The sequence below is a fragment of the Convolutriloba macropyga genome, chromosome 6 (genome assembly GCF_964194025.1).
Source record: "Convolutriloba macropyga chromosome 6, txConMacr16.3, whole genome shotgun sequence".
Classification (NCBI taxonomy): domain Eukaryota; kingdom Metazoa; phylum Xenacoelomorpha; order Acoela; family Convolutidae; genus Convolutriloba; species Convolutriloba macropyga.
This window is the reverse complement of record NC_134473.1, coordinates 62,117,612-62,143,586: the sequence shown is the minus strand read 5'-3', so window position 1 is coordinate 62,143,586 and position 25,975 is coordinate 62,117,612. Positions and strand designations below refer to the sequence as shown.

The 25,975-nt window shown below is 36.3% G+C and overlaps 2 protein-coding genes across 2 annotated transcripts in view; both read right to left on the bottom strand.

Annotated features, from left to right (window-relative positions):
• Positions 1-24,114, bottom strand: part of LOC142341831 (endosome/lysosome-associated apoptosis and autophagy regulator family member 2-like) — a 250,975-nt gene extending 226,861 nt beyond the window's left edge. The window contains exon 1 of the mRNA XM_075393083.1: positions 24,093-24,114. The gene's annotated coding sequence lies outside the window, so the exon portion shown is untranslated. The remainder of the gene's footprint in view (positions 1-24,092) is intronic.
• LOC142341830 (diacylglycerol O-acyltransferase 1-like) lies at positions 11,261-25,516 on the bottom strand. The gene is made up of 7 exons (XM_075393082.1): positions 25,010-25,516; positions 24,737-24,821; positions 15,385-15,480; positions 14,451-14,687; positions 13,149-13,263; positions 12,135-12,272; positions 11,261-11,789 (listed from the first exon to the last, which is right to left on the bottom strand). Exons 1-7 carry the CDS (start codon positions 25,480-25,482, stop codon positions 11,506-11,508), a joined length of 1,428 nt encoding a protein of 475 aa, XP_075249197.1. The 5' UTR covers positions 25,483-25,516; the 3' UTR covers positions 11,261-11,505.
• Between the last annotated feature and the right edge of the window lie 459 nt (positions 25,517-25,975).

The following is a 25,975-nucleotide window of genomic DNA, read 5'->3' as shown; positions in this document are numbered from 1 at the left end:
TTTTTGCGCTCTAATTTTAAAGTAGAGTGAGAATACGGTGTTTGAACAAAAATTCGCTTTATCGGTAGTGGTTTTTTGTTCACATGCGGCAATTTCACTTTGATTTTTAGTATTTTTTAGATTTTTTGGATCAGATTTGGTTCTAATTGGTTTTTCTAATCCATTCATAGTCCGTTCTAGGTCAAGTTTTCTGTTTAGTCAATGAAATTTCTTTGAATTGTTCGTCAGGACTTGTCCTGCTATGTTTTTTTTTTCGTCGTCATGATTTTTGTTACGACCATATGACATCACAGCCGCTTTTTGTTCATTCGTTCATGCAATTTCAACTGGATTGCATGTGTGACGTCATTTTTCGCTCTTAGTGGAGCGAGTTTTTTTGTTCATGCGCGTGATTAAATTTTTGGTCACACTTGACTCACCTCACTCTCAAAAATGACTTCCTCACTTTGAAATTGACTTTTATTTACTTTAATTCAAAGCGATAATGTCGAATGAGTGTGTGTCACTCTAAATGAAGGCTAATTGAGAGCAGCTAATAGAGGCAGCAATAACTTATACAGATTCTTAATTAAAATTTAACATCTCAGCCTTCAATGAAAAGACTAATTTTTTGGTCGGTCTTTTTTAATGTTTTTTTGAGACTGCAGATCTACGAAGCTATTGCTGCTTTTTTCTGGCAATCTGCCAGCTATGTTTTTCACTTGCATCTTTTTTACAACACCAAATAAGTGTACGTTCGCTAGTTTTTGAACCATTTTCTCGTTAGATTTTTAGATGCAACTTTTAGTTATCTGTCATTTTACGTTTTAGCCCAATTTTTAGAGGTCTTTTAATAGTCTTAACTGTCTAAGCGTATTTTTCTGGGTGCAAGTAGTGTATACGGTGCGTTGTTAATCCTTAAATTTGAACAAAATTAACACAAAGATATTCAAAGATAATAGAGAAAATTTATCGAACTGTCATAAATCGGCTTTTTCCTTTTGATGATTTCAGGCTATTTCGTCTGTTTTTTGTGCAATTTATGCTAATTTTTCGTTTTTGGTTGATTCTGCAATGTTTGTTATTTTGTTTTTTAAATATGCGAAATGTCGTGCGGTTATATTTGGCCCATATAACTGATAACTAAAATACGTGGAGAATATTTGCAAGAAAGTCACGAAGTTGATATAGAATGTGTATCTGTTTGTTTTTCATTCTCCTTGGTTTTCACAATTATCGTTCTTTTTGTGTTATCTATCAAATTCTTAGTGAGATTTTGTAGCTTAGAGAGTAGTATTAATTAAAAAGTAGTTGACTGTAGTTGTTTTCCTTCGAGGAGATTCTGGAATTTGTCGGCTTTTTTTTGTCAAAGCTTAAATTGTTTTGCTTTACTTTAGTTCATAGCTTTAAGATGTTCAATGAAATTGTTCTGATTTCCGCTGACAGGTTCTTCTGTTCCTCAGCAAAGCAACCCAGAACAGAAGTAGTTTCGAAAAACGAAACCAAAAAAATAACCTGGACGAACCTAAAAAGACCAGTTTTAGTCTTAGATTCCGTACCTGAACTTCAATTTAATTAGTCCTTATTATCAGTTCTAATGTTCATTTACTTCAACACTAATCCCAATGTCCTCTCAATCAGAAACAGCAGTACCTAAATAAAAGCTCGCAACTTAGTATTTTTTGAGACTGAAATAATCAGTTTTTAGTTCTTTTAATCTCAATCCGGCACTGGGAACCATTGCGCGTGAATTTTTGGCAAGTTCGTAAGATTTTGTTGGTAATTCAATATTCTGAGAGAGATTGAAAAAATTAAGTGTGGAAGAAATTGGGCTGAGCGAGAAAAAATTTGGTTCAGCTGAAAAATTTTTGAGCAGCTTTTGAGTTTGTGTTTTCAATCTCAAGTCACTTTTATGGTCACTTTCATTTTAAAAGTTTCGGCAGTTTGAAACAATTGATGAACTAGATGAACGGAAACCGCGGTTCATAATCAGTCCAAATTAAACCAACCCAATTCCACTCAGCGATTTCTCTTCACGTTAAAACTAGCGCGTAAGATACCCCTAACAAACTGTGGAAAAAAATTTGACGGCTTATGAAGTTTTGGAACCCAGATTAGTGGTCAAAAAGGTCTCTCCCACTACTTTTGCAATCAAAGAACCGGGTAAACAACCTGTAAGAGTGAGAAACAGTTACCTCACAAAATTTGACTCCTTTTAAAGAGCGCGGCACTCCCCTATGGGAATATGCGCAACGACGAGTTTATTTTATGTAAAAACAACGGAAGAGAAAGCAGCAACGCATAATAAAGAGCTCAAGGAAAAGTGGACTGGGGAAAACAAAATCCGTCGACGCAGTTCTGAAGTAGTTCCCTCGGCTTCATCGAAAAACTCAAATATTCAACGTGCAATCGTGGCGCGGAAACCCACAAAGCCGGAATTTAGTAAAGCATGAAAAATGAAGACTCAGATTAAAGCACCTAGAATTCGCACCCACCACAACCTTCAATGGCAGAATCCTTGGGGCATGAGACTTTTTCGGAAGTACTTACCGCAAAAAGAGACGTCGAAATACCCGTAAGTTTTACGGATTTGAAAATCTTGAAAGACAATATTCAAAAGGACCGCAAAATTAAGCCACGACCAATCTAATTTATGACAGTCGACCAATTTCGATTCTACGCAACCCATCCTGTGTGCCATCACAAACAATTGCCGAAAACTCAATCTAATCGCGCCGCAAATCCACACTACAACTCCCAATCGTTCAATTGCGTCGCGAACACAGATTGCTGAAACGCCTACTTCAAGCGCGCCGCAGCTACAAGCCTCACAAACATCAACCAAAGCATAATTTCAGGAAGAACAATCTGTTGTTGGTTCTCATCCTTCAAGTTTGGTAATTGGACAAGTTTCTCCACCAGAACCACGATTGCACTACCTGACCGATATTAGTCAGAGTTAATTTCGTTAAGAATATGAGAGAAGACCGCATGATTGAGATGCCGAAAGTCAAATTGAAATCAAATGCGATGGTCTCTTAAAAACTCTGATAAACATTGTTCTAGATTTTCTAAATTGTTAAGTATCATTATTTATGATAACCAGCAAATATGTCCGAATATTTTTCTTAATATTTACAGTATTGTTATCTACTGAAAACATTGTTACATACTTAATACATTACAAATGTATAAGGAAATGTTGTACATAGATAGTTTAGTTCAATTTTCCAATAGATGTTAATAAAATTAGTACTAATTACGTTCGACCGGCGAAAAATTTCTTTTGAACATATCTCAATAATTTCCCGCTGTCTGTACATATTACTTGTTCTTTTCGGCAATAACTCTTCTCTTTTGCTTCTTCGTGATAAGTCGCGTGATTCGATCTTGCTAAGCAATTCAATTTTCAGTAGATCAGAAACATCAATACTAGATCTGAAATTTTCCCACCTCTGATTCGTTACGCGTTTTCAGTTTCCAAACATTTAGTACAGTGCCACTGCGAGAACATAGTTAAATTTTGTTTTCGAAATGCCAAAAAGAAAAATTTAAGGTCGAAAAAAACCACATAATTTTTTTCACCATTTCCTTCTTTGACGTGATGCTTTGGCACGACAAAAACTTTTGAAATGAGTGAAAAAGAGGAAAAGTACACAACAGCAATTTATATTCTTTTGTAGAAAAAGCAATAGAAAAATTCATTCCGTGAAAACCTTTAAGAACAAAGGCATCCCCTAATCTGTCTTAATAAAAAACTTAAAGCCATTGTAAATCAGAACTCAATAAATTGAATAAATCTTATCAAGCAATCAAAACAACTTTTCCATTTCTTTGTCTGAAATCAAAGAATTGGAAATCAGTTGGAGTGGCACTAAAAAAGTTGGAGTGGCACTCCATATGTGAAATGATTTTTTTAAAGTCATCTTGAATTCTAAAGGGAAAATATTTTTCATTAAATTTAACACGTTTTGAAAGAATTTACATTATATTGGGGCGCTGTCTTTTTTTTAAGATCTGTTCACAAATTTTCATGATTTTTGAAGTCAAATTGGAGTAGTGATTTTGTTCACGCTGAAACAGGAAATGGAGCGAAAAAGCGAATGGTTTTGCGGCGTAAAATTTCGCTCTAATTTTAACGTAGAGTGAGAATACGGTGTTTGAACAAAAATTCGCTTTTTCGGTAGTGGTTTTTTGTTCACATGTGGCAATTTCACTTTGATTTTTAGTGTTTTTTAGATTTTTTGGATCGGATTTTTTTCTAAATGGTTTTTCCAATCCATTCATAGTCCGTTCTAGGTCAGTTTTCTGTTTAGTCAATGAAAATTCTTTGAATTGTACATCAGGACTTGTCCTGCTATGTTTTTTATTTCGTCGTAATGATTTTTGTTACGACCATATGACGTCACAGCCACTTTTTGTTCATTCGTTCATGCAATTTCAACTGAATTGCATGTGTGACGTCATTTTTCGCTCTTAGTGGAGCGAGTTTTTTGTTCATGCGCGTGATTAATTTTTTGGTCACACTTGACTCACCTCACTCTCAAAAATGACTTCCTCACTTTGAAATTGACTTTTATTTACTTTAATTCAAAGAGATAATGTCGAATGAGTGTGTGCCATTCTAAATGAAGGCTAATTGAGAGCAGCTAATAGAGGCAGCAATAACTTATACAGATTCTTAATTAAAATTTAACATCTCAGCCTTCAATGAAAAGACTAATTTTTTGGTCGGTCTTTTTTACTGTTTTTTTTTGAGACTGCAGATCTACGAAGCTATTATTGCTATTTTCCGGCAATCTGCCAGCTATGTTTTTCACTTGCAGCGTTTTTAAAAGTTTTGCTTTTGGTTTTCACTTAATATTTTTGCGACTAAGTGATTAATAGTGCACATCACAAAATAAGTGTACGTTTGCTAGTTTGTGAACCATTTTCCCGTTAGATTTTTAGATGCAACTTTTAGCTATCTGTCATTTTACGTTTTAGCCCAGTTTTTAGAGGTCTTTTAATTGTCTTAACTGTCTAAGCGTATTTTTCTGGGTGTAAGTAGTGTATACCGTGCGTTTTTAATCCTTAGATTTGAACAAAATCAACACACAGAAAATGAAAGATAATAGAGAAAATTTATCGAAATGTCAAATTTCGGCTTTTCTTTTTGATGATTTCAGGCTATTTCGTCTGTTTTTTGTGCAATGTAGTCTAATTTTTCGGTTTTGATTGATTCTGCAATGTTAGTTACTTTGTTTTTTAATTTGCCAAATGTCGTGCAGTTAAATTTGGCTCATATAACTGATAATTAAAATACGTGGAGAATATTTACAAGAAAGTCACGAAGTTTATATAGAATGTGTATCTGATTTGTTTTTCATTCTCCTTTGTTTTCACAATTATCGTTCTTTTTATGTTATCTATCAAATTCTTAGTGAGATTTTGTAGCTTAGAGAGTAGTATCAATTAAAAAGTAGTTGACTGCAGTTGTTTTCCTTCGAGGAGATTCTGGAATTTGTCGACTTTTTTTGTCAAATCTTTAACTGTTTGCTTTACTTTAGTTCATAGCTGTAAGATGTTCAATGAAATTGTTCTGATTTGCGCTGGCAGGTTCTTCTGTTCCTCAGCAAAGCAACCTGGAACAGAGTTAGTTTCGAAACACGAAACCAAAGAAATAAAATGGAGGAACCTGAAAAGACCAGTCTTAGTCTTAGCTTCCGTACCTGAACTGCAACTTAATTAGTCCTAATTATCAGGTCTAATGTTCATTTACTTCAACACTAATCCCAATGTCCTCTCAATCAGAAACAGCAGTACCTAAATAAAAGCTCGCAACTTAGTATTTTTTGAGACTGAAATAATCAGTTTTTAGTTCTTTTAATCTCAATCCGGCACTGGGAATCATTGCGCGTGAATTTTTGGCAAGTTCGTAAGATTTTGTTGGTAATTCAATATTCTGAGAGAGATTGAAAAAATTAAGTGTGGAAGAAATTGGGCTGAGCGAGAAAAAATTTGGTTCAGCTGAGAAATTTTTGAGCAGCTTTTGAGTTTGTTTTTCAATCTCAAGTCACTTTCATTGTCACTTTCATTTGAAAAATTTCGGCAGTTTGAGACAATTATTGGAATTTAGGTTTTTGGTTTCGTTTTTGTCTTTTTGATCGCTTTATTTTTCAAAATCTGATTTTAGCAGTTGAGATTTTTGTTTAAAAAATGTGAGTATTAATCAAACATATTATTCCAATTCTTATTGTTAGACATTCGATATTTTTGACGAATGCAGAAAGATTCCTTTCAAAACGTGTTAAATTTTAATGAAAAATATTTTTCTTTTAGAATTCAAGATGACGTTAAAAAAATCATCTCAGATATGAAGTATCACTCCAACTTCTTTAGTTGAATTCCAATTCTTTAATTTCAGACAAAGAAATGGAAAAGTTGTTTTGATTGCTTGATAAGATTTATTCAATTTATTGAGTTCTGCTTCCGAATGGCTGTAAGTTTTTTAATAAGACAGATTAGAGGATGCCTTTTTGTTCTTAAAAATTTTCACAGAATGAATTTTTCTATTGCTTTTTTTTAACAAAAGAATGTAAATTGCAGTTGTGTACTTTTCCTTTTTTCAATCATTTCAAAAGTTTTTGTTGTGCCAAAGCATCACGCCAAAGAAGGAAATGGTGAAAAAAATTGTGTGGTTTTTTTCGACCTTAAATTTTTCTTTTTGGCACTGCGAAAACAAAATTTAACTATGTTCTCGCAGTGGCACTGTACTAAATGTTGGGAAACTGAAAACGCGTAACGAATCAAAGGTGGGAAAATTTCAGATCTAGTTTTGATGTTTCTGATCTACTGAAAACTGAATTGCTTAGCAAGATCAAATCACGCGACTTATCACGAAGAAGCAAAAGAGAAGAGAGATTGCCGAAAAGAACAAATAATATGTACAGACAGCGGGAAATTATTGAGATATGTTCAGAAGAAATTTTTCGCCGGTCGAACGTAATTAGTTCTAATTTTATTAACATCTATTGGAAAAATGAACTAACTAAACTATCTATGTACAACTTTTCCTTATACATTTGCAATGTATTAAGTATGTAACAATGTTTTCAGTAGATAACAATACTGTAAATATTAAAAAAATATTCGGAAATATTTGCTGGTTATCATAACTAATGATACTTAACAATTTAGAAAATCGAGAACAATGTTTATCAGAGTTTTTAGGAGACTAGCGCATTTGATTTCAATTTGACTTTCGGCATCCCAATCATGCGGTCTTCTCTCATACTCCTAACGAAACTAACTCTGATTAATATCGGTCAGGTAGCGCAATCGTGGTTCTGATGGAGAAACTTGTCCAATTACCAGATTTGAAGGATGAGAACCAACAAGAGATTGTTCTTCCTGAAATTATGCTTTGGTTGATGTTTTTGAGGCTTGTAGCTGCGGCGCGCTTGAAGTAGAAGTTTCAGCAATCTGTGTTCGCGACGCAATTGCACGATTGGGAGTTGTAGTGTGGATTTGCGGCGCAATTAATTTGCGTTTTTTTGAAAGAATCGAAATTGGTCGACTGTCATAAATTAGATTGGTCGTGGCTTATTTTTGCGGTCCCTTTGAATATTGTCTTTCAAGATTTTCAAATCAGTAAAACTTAGGGGTATTTCGACGTCTCTTTTTGCGGTAAGTACTTCCGAAGTAGTCTCATGCCCCAAGGATTCTGCCATTGAAGGTTGTGGTGGGTGGGAATTCTAGGTGCTTTAATCTGAATCTTCGCTTTTCATGCTTTACTAAATTCCGGCATTGTGGGTTTCCGCGCCACGATTGCACGTTGAACATATGAGTTTTCGATGAAGCCACGGGAACTACTTCAGAACTGCGTCGACGGATTTTGTTTTCCCCAGTCCACTTTTCCTTGAGTTCTTTATTATGCTTTGCTGCTTTCTCTTCCGTAGTTTTTACATAGAGTAAACTCGTCGTTGCGCATATTCCCATAGGGGAGTGCCGTGCTCCTTAATAGAGCCAAATTTTGTGAGGTAACTGTTTCTCACTTTTACAGGTAGTTTACCCGGTTCTTTGATTGCAGAAGTAGTGGGAGAGACTTTTTTGACCACTAATCTGGGTTCCAAAACTTCATAAGCCGTCAAGTTTTTTTCCACAGTTTGTTAGGGGTATCTTACGCGCTAGTTTTAACGTGGAGAGAAGTCGCTGAGCGGAATTGGGTTGGTTTACTTTGGATTATGAACCGCGGTTTCCGTTCATTTAGGTCATCTTCTGCCGGAGCTGTTTCCTTGTTTAATTATTTTGTAAGATCCTAGAGCAAGTTAAGTGCAAAATTTGAGGAGAAGCACTTATGTTGCTCAAAGGAGGTTTAGGAATTTTTCCTAAATCAGCTTCAAATTGACTGACTTTTGTTGTAATTTGTGTACATATACTGATGATTTAATGATTTAATTTTAAGTGTTATATCGAAGTCTTTGCTTTGTTTGATTTGGAACACAAAACTAGGCTTTTAACCGTTTGTATCATTCGCTCCAAATCAATAGCTTTATTGTCCTTTGCTTACGCCTAGCAAACGTCAATATTATTTTGAGTACAAAAGGATTGATCTTGTTTTCCAAATAAGCAGCGAGTCTAATCTAAGCGTATAGTTCCTGGTATAACTTCTGCCAATGGATAATTAGAGTAGCGATCAATACAAGTTAAAAAAAATATATCAGCACCTTTTTGATTTATATTTGGACCTCCAAAATCTTTTTGGATTTCTTCATTAGGTTCTACGTAATGTTTTTCTGGCTTCCACTTAGATGCTGGTGTGATTGGTTTGAAATTTTTACGTGTTTCAGTGCTTTGTTGGCACTTGAGGCAACGTTTTTTTATTTTGCGGTGCATGCGTATTGAGAGAGTGAGTTCAGCCCAAACTTCCGGGGTGTGTTGCGTGGAGTGACTCAGTTAATGTATCTTGGAGAACATGCGGAATTTCACTGTCTTTCTCGCCCCTCCGTCACATTCTTCTTCGATGACGTTGGGGTAGATTGAAACGTCACTCTTTGTGAGGATGGAGGAGATATTGTATTGTCATCAGCCATCGTCGGTTTGAGGATTTGCAGGTCAAATGCAGAGGCAAAATTAAGCAACTGACTTCCAGCTTGATTGAATGCACAAATCGATTTTGAATTGAAGTTGTTGTGAATGTGGGAGGAAATTAAAGAATTTAATTGAATTGAATTATTTGCTGCTAAACTAGTATTTGAGGCTGCTATTATTAGTTGTTTACTGCTACAAAACTGTGAGGTATGAGTGTTTTCTGTATGTACGCTTGCAATTGCCTCGCGAATGTGGGTACTGGTTGCCACTACAAATTTGCTGTCATATTTACCAGTCTCGGCTACCTTTGGGTCGGTTCGCGCGAAATATAATCGAGAAGTCCCAGTTAGCATCAAGAATATGGTCAATGTGAAGTTCAAATGGTAAAAGTCTATCGATCCAATGCGTTAATCTGCTGTTATAGGATTTATTTGAACGATATTCTTCCATGATTGATAAAAGGGCTCTTTGATCTGTAAATACAAGGAAGCGCGACCCGAATGCATAAGTTTTTTAACCATATACCGTTCTCTGTTCTAACGCGGATCCTAAACTGGCACGTGAACCATCACCTTTAACACGTGTGTTCAAATTGGTTTTATGATGTGCATTTCCTGTTGATTTTACTATTTGTTGTTTAATTTAATGAAAGTGGATATCATGTTCTGTGGGTCAAATAAATTTGCTGCCCATTTAATTAATTTTCTCAACCGATTGAGAGGACATTGGGATTAGTGTTGAAGTAAATGAACATTAGACCTGATAATTAGGACTAATTAAATTGAAGTTCAGGTACGGAATCTAAGACTAAAACTGGTCTTTTTAGGTTCGTCCAGGTTATTTCTTTGGTTTCGTTTTTCGAAACTAACTCTGTTCCGGGTTGCTTTGCTGAGGAACAGAAGAACCTGTCAGCGGAAATCAGAACAATTTCATTGAACATCTTAAAGCTATGAACTAAAGTAAAGCAAAACAATTTAAGATTTGACAAAAAAGCCGACAAATTCCAGAATCTACTCGAAAGAAAACAACTGCAGTCAACTACTTTTTAATTAATACTACTCTCTAAGCTACAAAATCTCACTATGAATTTGATAGATAACACAAAAAGAACGATAATTGTTAAAACCAAGGAGAATGAAAAACAAATCAGATACACATTCTATATAAACTTCGTGACTTTCTTGCAAATATTCTCCCCGCATTTTAATTATCAATTATATGGGCCAAATATAACCGCAAGACATTTGGCACATTAAAAAACAAAATAACATTGCAGAATCAATCAAAAACGAAAATTAGCCTACATTGCACAAAAAACAGACGAAATAGCCTGCAATCATCAAAAAGAAAGCCGAAATTTGCATTTTCTGAGTGTTGATTTTGTTCAAATCTAAGGATTAAAAACGCACCGTCCGTATACACTACATTCACCCAGAAAAATACTGGTAGACTGTTAAGACGATTAAAAGACCTCTAAAAATTGGGCTAAAACGTAAAATGACAGATAGCTCAAAGTTGCATAAAAATCTAACGGGAAAATGGTTCAAAAACTAGCAAACGTACACTTATTTGGTGATGTGCACTATTAATCATTTAGTCGCAAAATAGTTAAGTGAAAACCAAAAGCAAAACTTGTAAAAATGCTGCAAGTGAAAAAAATGATACTAGCGGTCAAATTTTTCACGCCTGCTTTTTTCCACTCCCTCGAGAATAATGCATGAACGATCGACATTGGTCTTGTTTTGGCTTTCGTTCAACAGTAACCTAAACTTTTTTCAATGCGGCATTGACTTTTATCTGACGTTTCAGTGACATTTAAGTGGCTAAAGAACCGACGCTCGCCTAATTTCTGTTCTGTCGTAAATAGGAACGCAATAGTAGCCGGCTGAAATTACCTCGGTTATTAATGAGAGCAATTTGGATCAATCAAATCACAAATGTCAATAACTCTCAAGCAAAAATTGGGCATAAAGGACAGCCAAACGACTACAATAATTGCTTCGAACATCGGCCGTGAGCATTCAAAACATAAGCGACAAGAAAGCTAACCTTATCAAAACGTTTGTCGTGACCTCTCGAGAGAAAATTCGATCAATAATCTCTTTCTAGCTCAGTTTTACTATGGTCTTTAAGAGCAGCCAATTTGCGATTGCAAAAACAAGTGAATTTCAAAATATCTGTAGTCAGCTGTCTCTTTGCGGCTCAAAAACAGGCAATCAAACTAAAATTTTGATGAGAATAAATATTTTCAAAACTATCTGCGTGCAGCAAATTGTACCACCGCAACTTTAGCACCGTGTAAATATGACACGAGTTCATTGAGGCAAATGTCCTATCTATAGATATCAAGGATAGAGTCAAAGCATTCAGCATACTGTTGATTTGTAAGTAATCTGATATGAGTTAGAAGTAGGAAGATAGATGAGTTATTTGAGTTCATCAGCTTTGATTTCGTTATGTGCCATCAACGCCTGTATTATCGGCCATGATGTATTGTATAAAATAGTCGTGGTAGTACATGAAGACTACAGCCGGCTGTCCAAGCATGAGACTTAGCCACATAAGGATGTTTCCCTGTCTAGGAGTGAGGTTGAGAGAAATGACAGCCAGAGGTACTTGTGCCATCATGCCCAGGAATATCCACACTCTGAACATTTTGAGCGGCACACTGACCAGATACTCGTGGAAGAAGGCAGACACCAGAAAAACTACCAAGGACGCTTGGATCTTTGACACACCTGGCGAATCCAACATTTTTAAAAAAACTTTGTTACAAAATTAATCTAGCCACAGATTTCTAAAAAAAATATGGTTTTTTAATGCTTCATTGGCTATTTAGGTTAAGAACATGTGAGGGCAAAAAAAATCAATGTGCAATTTCTGGTCCATACCCCCAGTGCAAAATGTCAATGTAATTGATAATGTTGTATTTTCAAAAAGGCTATAAGCGCATCAGATTATCAGTGAGTCTAGGCAATCACCGTCATCAATGTGAAAACGCATTCATTTGGCAACATCATGTAACGAAAACAAAAATATTTCAACCGGCGAAGAAAACAGTTCCATGGATTCTAGTTGTTTACCTTTCTTGAGAAGTGGCTTGTAAATGTGACGTTTGCCAAACTTGTGCACTGGAATGTTCCACTTCTGCCAGAACTCTGCCACGTTGCGACTGTTCCACCAGTCCAGGTAGAACTCTCGGTCAACGAAGCCAGTCACCTCTGCAACATAATCTACATATTGTCCAAATTCGAGAAAAAATAGTTATATGAGCAAATGACAACAATCAGGTTCAATTCTAACTCTCACTCACTACAACTGTTAAAAGAAATGAGACCATTTATGTGCCTCGTATGAACTATTTTTATTCTAAACTGGAAATTGGTAAGCGTGAATAGAGTCTGAATAAAGTGTCAATGGAGCGATTGGTTGGTACTGTATTTCGATGAAACTGAAAACAGAAGACAGACCATTCAATTGTTTGATGCTGAAAAGGTGATCACAGAAAAATCACTCGTTATTGTCGTCAAACTTTAAACAATTCAGTCAAAATTACCAGAATAATTGATTATTTTAGAACCCTGTCGATCATAATACAATAGCTTTTTCTTTAATCAATATGACCTTTCTCATAGCTAATTAACAACACCTCATTCTTTGAATGCTATTTAAGAGCGCCTCAAAACTTTTTATGAACCCAGTGAAACGCGTATCGAGCTGAGATGTAAAAGAACGATGTATACACAGGCAGAATGTGAAATTGATGAGTCAGAAATAAAACTTTAAAATATTGAAAATAATCACAGACGGTATGATACTCAAAATCAGTTCTTCAACTTTTCAATTGCGATCATATTGTTAAAAATAAGCGCCAAACAGTTAAAAAATATTTTGATCTTCTTTTCCGTCAATGCCTACTTCCAATGTACGGTATAGACCCCCTAGTCATAAAATACGTACCATTACATTGTAAATCAAAAACCTGTTAATATTACACGCTCACCCAGGCAAATAATGCAGCCAGTAAGCGGCAAGGGGGGTGAAACGGAAAAGATCCGAGATTTTGGGATGCTCTCAGAAAGCAGGAGCCCAATTACCTGCGACAGCGTTTAAAGCAGAATGGAAAAAGAGATAGAAGAAAAATAGCCAAAGTATTTGGTTGGGCACAGCTAACTTCAGAAGCTTTTCAACCAGTCGCGTGTAATTCATCGTCTGAAACAGCAGCAAAAATCGAGTTCTCGATTGAAGCAAGCAAAATGTAAACATTCGCCAATTTGAGTTCCCATTTCGCTCTTACTTTCCCTAAAATTCATTTGACATTGTAATTGGCAAATCGACAGTTGCCGCATCTCTGATAGTAATTTTATGACTGGAAATACTTTCTACCGAAGTTTAGGAATTTTTCAAACTTGGAAGTTTGAAAATCATGAAAATTTTCAAAATTGATTTTTGAAAAAAAAAACTCAGCTCAAGACCTTTACATAAGCACAGGCTAGGTGACTTTGCTTGAAGTCAAAGAGAACTTTTACCATTTATCCAAAACGCGCAGCCGTTCGCCATGTTAAGCCAGACTTTCAAATGACTTAAAACTAAAACACTCACGTGCACATTTTAAAATGCCGAAAGTCTACGGTGCCGGAAGTTGAAATGCCAAAGTTCCTACTTAGCCAGAAGTTGACTTCCGTTGACTTTCGTCATTTTAAAACGTTCGCGTTTCGTATTTTAATCATGGTTACGTGTCTCTGCAGAAGTTACTACAGAAATTCTGACTTAATATCTCGAACAGCTTCGCGGTTCTCGATAAGCACCAGAAGTTCTCGACTTCAATCAGAGTCACGAAACCGTAGTCTTGCTTGAAACCCAACTTTGAAGATGGGTTGAAAATGCCGAAAGTTTATGGAAGTAAACTTCTGGCTATATGTATAGGAACTTCTGGCATTTCAACGTCTGGCACTGTGAACTTTCGGAATTTAAAAGCGTGCGTGTTTTGATACATGATTTGGGATTAAAATATGAAGGATTAAATAATTCGGGGGTGAAAAGAAGTAGAACCGATTTTGCGCTGTTGCGTCAACTCGCGCGCTCATGTAAAACTTGTGTATGTGAGTGAAATTTACCCTATTTTTAATCAATGGCATTATACACACCGTTCTAGCAAAGGGGAAAACAAGAGTAACATTCTATTAGTCAAGCTTTGATTCAGAAAATTACTTGCGGGAAGAAGCGATCTGTCCCCCCCCCCCCCCGCGCTTAGTGAGCATATAACTTTCAAACCCCCAGGCGCACGTGCTATATAAGTATAGATTCTTTCTTCCATTACTTAAACGCGATTGTTCATGACATCAATCTGCATTATTTCAATCTGCAGGTGTTAATTGAAAAAAGTTAAGAATTCTTACCAGAAAGAGCTCATTTGAGTTGTTGAGAGCGGGCATGATCCACTGTTGGAAGAAGGCGAGAATGGTGAAGGAGAGGAAGCAAAACTCTGACACTCTTCGGAGGAGGAACCACCAGTTCATTCCAGAATTGAGTGCTGAAGGAGTGGGGAACTCTACCTCGTAACAGAGGGTTGGAGCCAGCATGTAGTAGTACATGTTTCGCCATCTCAGATTGAAGGGGTATTGGAAGCCACACTTCTACACAATCCAATTATACCTCCAATTAGAGCAAATCACGCAGTTGATAATCTTGGTCACTGCTCCATTTGGATTTGATAAATAAATAAAAACCCGCAAAATGTTTATTTTTCCATTTTTAGCAAGAGGATAAACAGATTTGCTGAATGTGATTGTAAAATAATTGTGAATAAAATAATGCGAAAATTTTTTGGTGTAATCTATATTGCCAACAGGTATGTTCAACTATTGGTTATAATTCTAATTTACTTGTGTCAAAAAAATGGTAACATTGACATTCATGTCTTTTCGAAGACACTCATGTCAGCTTTCAATTTAACACTAACAATATAGTCCGAGTACTAAAATACACTAAAATATTCGTAGACCATTAACAGACTATCGAAGTATTTTTTAGTGAACGTATGAGATAGTTTTGTCTAAAATGGTCAAATCAAGCATTGTTTAAAAGACTCCGCATTTTGCTACTGTCGAACCTTCCATTCGGTTTTGGTGGTGAAAAATCAAGCTCTCTCACCGTGTCGTATGGATAAGTCAGACAAGGGCGTCTGCATTTTCAAAACACAATTAAGAGCAAAAATTTGATATGAACAAGAGTGAGCTAATCACCAACTAAAAACTATCCTGGCGACATCTTCAACAGTTGAAGAAATTTAAATAGGTGAAGAGAAGAAAAGAAGAAACAAGTTTAACAAACCTTTACACTTGGGACATCGTTGCTTGATTTGGACCTGGATCTCATGGCTTGTGAAGCTTCTTTTGAATTGTACAGCATTCTATGTGCCGAGTTCACCTTCAAAAACAACCATCAAGAAAATTAGAGCTACCAATAAAGCGAATCGCCAATTTAATGGAGAATGATTTGCAAGCAGAAAAAATCCCAAAAATCAATATTATACGATTTTAACCCCCTACCCCCCCCCCCCCCCCCCCCACCCCAAAGAAAAACAGGGTTTACCATGTCATGATAAGCGTATTAAGTACTGTAATTTCAAGCGATAAACCCTTTTATTTCAAATTTCGTCACTACAGATAGCTGCTACAAAATAAAATTCCAATAGTTTTAAAATTGCTGTTTCGAGACTTCTTAGAAAAGTACAGCCTCAGAGAACTTAAGTCTTTTAGATAACTATTTCTCCGGTTCCCTTAAAATAGCATTTCTCTGAATTGGGGGTAAAGTTGATATATCGTTGGTTTCTGGGAGATGACTGTTCAATAATCATAGCTTTCAGAGCCCAAATAAAATTGTTAAGATAGCTGAGATTTGCCCTAAACGTGACCAAAACTGGATTACAAATACCCAAATATCATATCTTATCGTGTCATAAAATTTTTTTTAAAAAATAGGGTTTTTCGCTTTTTACCTCTGTACGTTATGCGTCCCCAATCACAGAGCACACATAATTACAGTAAAATAAATCATCATGCGAAAAAATGACTGGAAAACCGGTAGCAAATGACAAAATAAAAATTAAACAAAAAAAAATTTGTGGGCAACATTCGAAAAATGTTTTTTTTTAAATATGCGGTGTCACGGTACTCAAGAGTAATACACATATTATCAAGTAAATCATATTTTTAAAAAATGTCTTCTCAGCAGCTTCAATAATTCGTACACTTAGACTAGTGAAGCTCTAAGAGAACTGCTCAGCAACGCCTTCACCTTTTTATATGGAGGTGAGAAGTGTTACTAGGCCATAGTTGGCTACCGATGGCGTGTCTCCATCTTTAAATAACGATACATTGCTTCCGGTTTTCAAGACATTTTGGGTAACAGAATTTGCCGTTGATTTTATTGATTCAGTAATTTATCCGAACATTGAGAGAATTTTTCAAGAGGTAAATTCCCCAAGCCATCTGAGCCTTTGGTCTTATTAATATTCAGTCTTTCTAGTTCAGTTCGGATTTCAACTTCCGAGAAAAACAGTTCAGGTATTTGAACGGCACTAGTCTCGTCTACACGCCGTATTATGTGGTTGCTTTTAGTGAAAACGTATCAAAAAACATTGAAGAACTCCGCCTTTTCATCTGTTGTTGCTTTTTATTGTTTAGATACACTTCCGATGGAAGCTGTGATCCATTTTTGATGCCGTCCGTATATTTCTGCATTTCGCAAACTTGCCTTCTTCGAAAATCAACATTTCGAAAATCGCTGGGTCAGTCTAGAGGTGTTCACTGATTTCGCAATTGAGACTCAAGTTTCTCCACTTTGTAGCTGCTGAATTTTCTAGGCATCATTTTTTGAAGCGTGTTCCGCCGTTTAATCAGGTTGAGGTTTCACTATGTACCCAAGGTAGAGTTCATCTATGTCCGATTTTAATAGGCATATAATTCAGAGGGCATGCATGAAGCTAGCTGAAGCACTGTTCCACAAGTCCAATGACATTGCTTTAGCAAGACGAGATAAATGGTTCATCTTCAAAACATTTACACAAATTAGTCCGGTCTGCTTTCTGATAAGAAAAGGCCGGGGAATCGCGTTTGGTTGACAATTTCGCAAAATGTTTTTTTAATATGCGGTTTTACAGAAATCAAGATTAAAACATCAAGTAAATCAATTTAAAAAAAAAATGTCTTCTCAGCAGCTTCAATGATTCGTACTTAGACTAGTACAGCTCTAAGAGAACTGCTCAGCAAATTAATGTGTTCACGTCTACCTTTTTATAGGGAAATGAGAAGCATTATCAGGCGATAGTTGGCTACCGATTGCTTGTCTATCTTTAAATAACGAGACACTGCTTCCGCTTTCCTAGACACTTGGGTAAGTGTTTGCTGCTGATTTAATTGATTCAGTAATTTATCTAAACACAGAATTTTTTAGAGGTAAAATGCCCGAACCATGAGGCTTTAGCCTTACTAACATTCAGTCTTTCTAGTTCAGTTCGGATTCCAATTTCCGAGAAAAATGTTTTTGATATTTGAACGGCACTAGTCTAGTCTACACGCCGTATGTGGTTGCGTTTAGTGAAAAAGTATTGAAAAAAAACACATTGAAGAGCTTCGCATTTTCATCTGTTGTTGCCTTTTTATCGTCTAGATACATTTCCGATGGAAGTTGTGATCCCTTCTTGATGCCTTTCATATACCTGTATTTCCAAAACTTTCATTCTTTGAAAATCAACATTTCGAAAACCGCTTGGTCAGTACTGATTTCGCAATTGAGACTTTCAAGTTTCTCCACTTTGTAGCTGTTGCATTTTCTAGTCATCATTTTTGAAGCGTGTTCCGCCGTTTTATCAGGTTCGAGGTTTCACTGTGTACCCAAGGTGGTAGAGTTCATCGATGTCCGGTTTTAATAGGGATATAATTCTCGAAGCATACATGAAGCTACTTGTACCACTGTTCCACAAGTCCAACGACATTGCTGTAGCAAAATGGGGTAAATGGTTCATCTTCAATATATTTACACAAGTTAGTCCAGTCTGCTTTCTGATAAGAAAAGACCGAGAAATTGCGTTTGACAGTGTTCTCAATGACTCGAGACTGACGCCAATTTTTGCAGGGCAGTTTAACCTGGAAAGGAGAATGGCCTGATTTGTAAATTGCCTTCATTCTGCTATCTATTATGGTAGTGTTCACTATTGGTTCAGGGTTACTAGCCAGTATTACGCCTAGTGACTTTGAACTTCCCGAAATCTTGTTTTGAAATTTGTTGTCAAAGCCATTTGACAATTCTCGCATCGTAGCAGTCCGAATACTGGATTTGACGCCAATTTGTGGGTTGAATGTTAATATCTCCAGTCAGAAGTATAAGTTCATATCCTTCATTCGTCCTTTAGCCCTCAACCAGGTCAAGAAGCTGCAGTAATTTCTCGAGACCTCGTACAGCTCTTTGTAAAATTCAAAGCTGAAACAAGCTCACTGAACAAAAAGCTGAACATGCTCACTCGATTCGGCTAGCTGCTGTAACTTTTTCAAGTTAGTTCGTCTTCTCCTTAAAAGTCTTTTCGGTCTCTTCTTCCCTTGAGTTGTCTTAGAGACTCCTTGTTGTTTGAGGAGTAATGTCTTTAGCTCCAGTAGCGGGAGCTGGAGTAGTAGTTTTTTTCTCGTTATGTCTTGACAGAATGTCACGGAGAATACGGCCTACTGGAAACATCTTTTTAAGGTCCCCGTATACGCTGGAGGTACGCTTGCTTTGACAGAACACAATTGATATGATTGATTTCAAGCGGCTTTAACTTTCTCACTAACTCACGGCCGTTCTTGTAGGGACAGTTATTGTTATTTGGATGTGGAGACAACCAATTGTTGATCGCGTCGTGCCAAATCACAAACTACTTGTTCTTGTATCGTCTGAGATTTGATGTAAGATAGTAGAAAACCGATTTTTTTTCATTTGGGTATTTTCTTGTGGGCGTTCAATCCAGGGATCACTGTGGATGAGTCAATCGATAACATTGCTTTGGCCTTGATTTTCAGAGTCTGCAGGGCACCAAATAATGAACTGGCTCAAATAATGATCATTTACTAAAAAGGGTCACCACGGCTGCCCTTCATTGCAATTCTATCTAATACGGGACCAAAGAGCGACTAGTGTCTATTGAATGACACCACTGAGCATCTATTTAAAAAGTTTCTGTAAAAATATATAATTACCCTTGATTATCTTGTTAAATTAGTTTAATAACTTTACACAACCCAGCTAATTTATCAGACCAATATCGTTTTCTCTAACACAATTTTGCTATTTGTGCGACGGGGTGCGAGTTCGTGGTATTATATATTCTTTGAAACGACATTGCGTTCATTTGGTGTACTTCGAAAATCAGGACGGAATTGAAGTTATTTGCAATTAACTAAAGTGAAGTATCATTGCAACGTGAATAAATATTTCAAAGTCCTTGGTTTCACTACCCAACGAAAATTTTTTTCTTAAGCAATCAAACATAACCGACTAACGTTATGGGCGAATTGCTCTCAAACGACCGGCGAGCGGTGGTCCTCGTCAGTAGCTAGCCACGGTTTTGTATGGCTAGCTTTAGCTTAATTGAAGGGCGGGAGGTGAGCGCAGCGTGGGTGCGCCGCAACGTGGGGGGGGGGTGCATATTTGGAGACTATTGAGCTGAAAGGCTCTAAGAGAACTTGGTGCCAAATTGGGCGCTACCTCTTTATCCCGTTTCTGACAACCGGAAATCAAATGGGTCAGACGAAAAATCGGTCAAGCGAAAAATCGCATGAAAAGACAAGTAGGATTAATATATTTGCTACAAACTCCGTTTGAGAGCAATTAACAATGAATTCCTAAAAATTGCTATATAAGTCATTTATGATAAAACATTTCTACTATAATTCAGCGTTAATGAGGATAAAAGATGATTACATCACGCCAGATAACAGCAGCTGAAAAGCAGCATCAACAAAGAGTTAAGGAGAGGAAGAGAGAGCTAGAGTGTGATAGAGATAAAATTTGAACGCGAAAGAGAAGGAAAGCTGGCCTTGTTAATAATTAAACCAAAGAGAAAAAACTGGTAAGTGCAAAATTTCAAAAAAAAAAGTTTCCAGAGTTCGCAGTGAAAAAATGTTCAAAACCATGTTTTGTCTCTGGAGTTCTGTCAAGTAACCCATCTGCAAGACATAAAAAGTTTCGCTGGCCGGTAATGATCGTTTAACTCAGAGAAGGACAAAAAGTTTTGAAAAATTTTGCGAACAATCGCAAATTTTAAAAAAATCTTGCAAAAGTGCAAGATATTATTATCTTCAAAACCGTTTTATTGTCTCAAGAGAGTATCCAGTATCCCTATTCCAAGCTTTAAATAGTTTCACTGTCTCATAGTAGTAGTAGTAGTAGTATTATAAGACTTAATTGCTTCATGAGGCATTATATATCAAAGGAAATCAGAATAAACACCTAAAAAGATAATTATCAAACTTTTCATTAAAAAAAGCAAGTAAAAGAGTCTTAAGTTTACTTTTAAAAAGACATGAATCCATAAAAATATTGAGACTCGTGCAAGTGAACTAAATTTCCCAGTTTCACAGCTCTAAACAGAAAGTTCTTTTCACATATGGATTTCTTTGTTCTATTCAAAATCAAAATTGGTTTGGACGAGCTTCGCAAGCGTTGATTGCATTGAATTTGAATGAGTTGCATCGCACTTAAATCAAATTTGCCCGTCAAGATTCTATTCAGCATCGTAAAATCTTTGAACTGCAGCATGCAGCATATCGGCAGCAATTTACACTTCAAAAGTCTGTCTCGATACGAGATTGCTGAGCAAATCCGCTTAGTACTTTTAATTTGGAAACTCTAATTTTGTTAGTTCAGCACAGGAGGGAGACCAAATCTCAGATCCGTAAAGGAGAGTTGACAAAAGTAATGATTTGTACATTGTTAACTTGGTTTGAAGAGGTAAGTCAAAACGTAGATTTCTTTTGAGTGATGTCAGAAGAGAGAAACATAAGCCAAGTCTTCTCAATATATGGACGTTCCATTTAGGATTTTCAGAAACATAAATACCTAAATAATTGACTGTATTCACGAGGTGAACTACTTCACCCCCAATATATAAAGAGCAGTGGTCCTTGGTCTTTCCAACCGATAAAAACTGAGTTTTGGAAACATTAAACAGCATTGGGTTTCTCGTGGCCCAATTCAAATAGGACTGCACGTCGTTTTGTAAAGTCTGCAAATCATTATTCAGTTCTTTCCCATCGTCAGCAAAGAGGTAAAAACTTGACAAACCAGCAGAATACCAGAAAGAGCATTAATGAATACCAGAAAGAGCAATGGTCCCAAAATTGAACCCTGTGGAACTCCGCTTGAAACGGAAGCCCATGAAGATAAACAGCTTTTAGCCTTGACACACTGTTCTCTGTTCGTTAAAAAGGAAGCTAGCAAACGTAATAAATTTCCACCAATTCCAAAGCTTCTCAATTTGTTTAAAAGTATTGGGTGTTGAACACAATCAAAAGCTTTGCTGAAATCTAGATTTAGGCAAAATACATCATCATCCATGTCATGCGCTTTGTAAATTTCATCAAGATACAATATAAGTTGAGTTATTGTTGAGCGTCCTTTCATAAATCCGAACTGACGAGGAGATATTCTCTTTCTGATAAAAGCATATAGAGCGTTAAAAATAATTCGTTCAAACACTAGGGATAATTTACTTAAATTACTAAGTGGACGGTAAGACTGAATACAGAATTTGGAGCCCGTTTTAAAAGTTGGTATGATCATTGCTTTCTTCAATAATTTTGGATGTCGACGTTTCAGCAATGCTTTGAAAGAGTTTCATGACATGATAAGTTAAACTATCTGTAGCCATCCGAAGGAAATCACCTGGAATTTTGTCAAAACCTTTTCCGAGGGAAGCTTGAGATAAGGCGACTCGAATATCATCCATCGTCAAGCACAGCTCATTTAAGGTTTGTTGTTCAAAGTCATCGAAAAAACCAACGGCAGGCTGATAGACTGTCATAAAATAAGCATTAAAAGCATTCGCAATGGACGGATACCCATTATGAATTGTATTTTCATATCTCATTTCAGTAGATAAGAGCTCACTCTTGAGTCTCTTAATAAGACGAAAACAACTTGACGCGCCAGTATTATTTGAGGCAAACTGATCAAGATAAACTGCAGTGTCAAGTTCTATTGACAATTCTACATCTCTGCTAAGTTCTTCCACCAACGTAGAAGGGAACTTCCAATGATTTTTAACAACGTTGTCGCGTTTATTCAAAGCATGAATAGTGTGGGAAGAATAGAACCATGGTAAATTATTCCTTTTCGATAGTTTCATAGTTGTACAACTGCTAAGAAGATCATCCAGATATTTCAAAAAGAAGGGTACAAAATCCAACGATTTTGTATCTGATGCTAAGGAGAACAAACTAAAAGACAGAATATGACTGATAGAGGAATAGCAGTCACGAGAAAGAAATTCAAAGCTAGAATACTTCTGAGAATTAAGCTCTGGCAGGTCATTGCAAGTTTTAACGCCAAAATGGTCACTAAAATAAGTTTTTATAATGTAGTTTAAAGGTAGATAAAGATCGTCAAAATTAGCAAAAACTAAGTCCCGCATATGACCACCCTCGTGTGTGCCATCCTGAGATATCTGTGGAAAATTATTTTGTATTAAAAGGTCGAAAAAACTTTCAATATCATTATGAGATGTTGATGTGAAAGAGCCCAGTCAACAGTTGGCTCATTGAAATCGCCAGTAATAATTGTTCTACCATTAAATTGTTGCAACAACCTTCCAAGTGATTCAGATATTTGTTTCCATGATGGACGATAATGGCTTGTTTTAGGTGGAATATACAAACATATTACAAGAATAGGACAAGTAGCGGTCTTCACTTCAACAGCACAAATAAAATGATCAGAGAAGCAATTTTTGACATTGCTAATTACATTATTGCTTTGAAGAATGGCAACACCACCATGAGCACCTTTCTCTCTGTTAGCCATGGCTGCTACAGTGTAGTTATTATCGAAGGTCAACGTCGAGTCAAATCAGAATCAAGCCAAGTTTCTGTGAGGCAAACAATCTGCGGACAAAGTTTAGATAAAAAATTAGGTAGCTGTATTCGTTTCTTAGCAGAAGCAATGCCCCGAACGTTGGTCGTAATAAATGAGAATTGTAGCCAACCAAGAGCTACCTCTTGATTGTCGTAAAATAGCTTTAACTTGTGTATCTTGAACTTATTTTTGATGCAACCACTTTGTATCATTTCGAATCTTTTCTTCAACATCTTTTTCTCTTTTTCTTTATCAGCGGCAGACAACTCCGGTATGACTAAAATCTTCTTACGTCCATGTAACTTGCTTTCAATGGCTTTACTTAAGCATAACCTAGCATCCCAAATAGACGTACACGTCACCAAAATTGGACGTTTCTTCGTAGAATCATACTTTCCTAATAGAAAGCAATCGTCAACAGTTAACTGAACGCCCATTTCTTCAGCTAGATTTTGTATTGATTGTTTGTCCTTCAACAGACGTTCATTAGAAAACTTTTCGTTGTTTTCAGGCATACCAATAACTTTCAGTTGTCGTAAAAATTTGTTATCATTTATGGCTGGCTTAACAATTTGTCTCTCATTTGTCTTGTATGTTTCCATTGATTTGATATTAAACTCCGTTAACTTTTGTTTTATTTCCTCGGTAACCATTTTTTGTTCATCAAGAATTCCATTCAAAGTGTTCATTCTACTATCAACAAGATTCAGTGTTTTTGAATATGACTTAGCTTCTTTTAAATGCAGTAGAGTGTCTTTCAGCAAGCAATGTAGCCAGTCCTTTGTCAGCTTCCCAGTGAGAGCCTTGTAGTCAACATCATTGTTCATCGCAACAAGTAGTTCTTCCACACTTGGATAGTATCCAGAAGTTGAGTTGACTCTTGAGGCCACTCGGTTGATCGCATCATCAGTAGTCATCGTTCAAAATATGAAACTATTTAATAAGTTTATCACAACAATTAGGCTAACTCCAAGATCCATATGCCAAGATCCATAAACTTGGAATATAATTCTCTAAAAATTAAAAATCAAATTTTAACAAAAAATTGCTAAAACTGGAGTCATTAGAATCTTGAAAAACACTCCATTACAACTAGAAACTATGCAGTAACCTTTTGTCAAACCCTAGTGGAGGCTCTGTGGCTCTTGAGGCTGGGGAAACCTAAAAACTGACAAAAATTTAAAAAAAAAAACTTGGAAATGTAAGTTTTATAAAAAAAATTGCTAAAATTTGTGATCATAAAAAGTAACTACTAAATGGTCCAAAACATTTCCAGTAATTTATTTTAAAACCCTAACGGAGGTTTTCTGACCCCTGAGGCTGAAAAACTTTAGTAATGACAATAAATGTCCAAAAAATTGAAAAAAATTGCAAAAGTTTTGTCAAAAGTTAAAAAGTTCGAGCCGTAAGGCTTTAAGAGCACTTAATGCCCGCTGGGCGCTACCTGTTTATCCCGTTTTTGGGGACGAAAAGTCAAACGGGTCAAACGAAAAATCGGTCAGGCGAAAAATCGCATAAAGAAAGACCGACAGGACTAATATAATTGATACAAACTTCGTTTGAGAGCAATTAAAAGTACCTGCTTATAGGATATGAGCTTCAGGAATACGATGGTCACCATTCCAAGAGCAGGAACCGTTGTTTGTGGTTGCGCAGGCAGGCACCTAAACGTTCACCTTTGTCACTCATCATAATCATACTTATTGGCAACAATTTCCCGCACTTCAGCACACAATCTGGCTGCATTTCGGTGTCAGTGATTCCAAGACAATTGAAAGAGATAATTTACTTTAACTACTAGCTCATAATCTTTCCATTGCTAGCTCAGGTCTATCTAATGAAGAGCACTTACAAAATTAGCGCAGCTGGAGCAACTATTAATATCACCAGGTTGAAAGTCATCATCAAGTGCGCAAAGCTCTCGGATATGAGATTCCTCACAACGCTTCGTTCCAGGTATAGAGCACCCGATATGTGGATATTAATCAATATTAGCGTGCATGTAAATGGCCAGGACCATGGGTTTTCCAGGAAGAGAAATAGATATTGTTTCGGCGAAATAAGAACTCCATATTTCAGGAAATTTTCTAAAGCCAATCTAACGCCAGCTAAGACCAATAAAACCATGCCCCAATTTAAGATTCCAGAATAATCCTTGAATCCAGAAGATGATGTAAAGGGAGAAGGCTTGGCAAAGTGACATTTACGGAAAAGATGGCTAATTTGCATATCATTACTTTGATCTTCATCTTGGGAATCCGACTGAGATTTCTGGTCTGCATCAGAAAATCTTCGCCTTCGAACATTTTCTGCTCTATCGACCATTTCTGTTCTAAAATTTTGCCCGAAAATAATGAAACTTGTACCACACCTATGATTGTTCTATAGAATTTATGCTCCAACATCAAAACAAAATACTTGTGGAAAAAAATTTCGAACAGGGAAAACTGTCAAACACACTAGATCAAATTTGTATTAATGATGATAGTGTAGTTATTGACGTCAAATGCGACGACTCATTGATAAAAAATTTTGGTTTATCTGATCATATACCTATATTATTAGTAGTAGAAGACTTCAGGGAAAATGCCCTAGTTGGTTTCCCACTTTGCGGTTCAAGTTTTAAGTTTGTCTATAATTTATTTGGACTTTATGCTGATATGGTTTTAGTTGGGGGTGGGGAGCCATGGTAGCTCCTGAACAATAGGGCTTCATTGCCCCCTGTCCTTGAGCGAGCTTGCGTGATGTGCGAAATTCTACCACAACCATGGCTCAGATACATTCTCAGGCACAATAAATGCTTAAAACAATTCCTAAA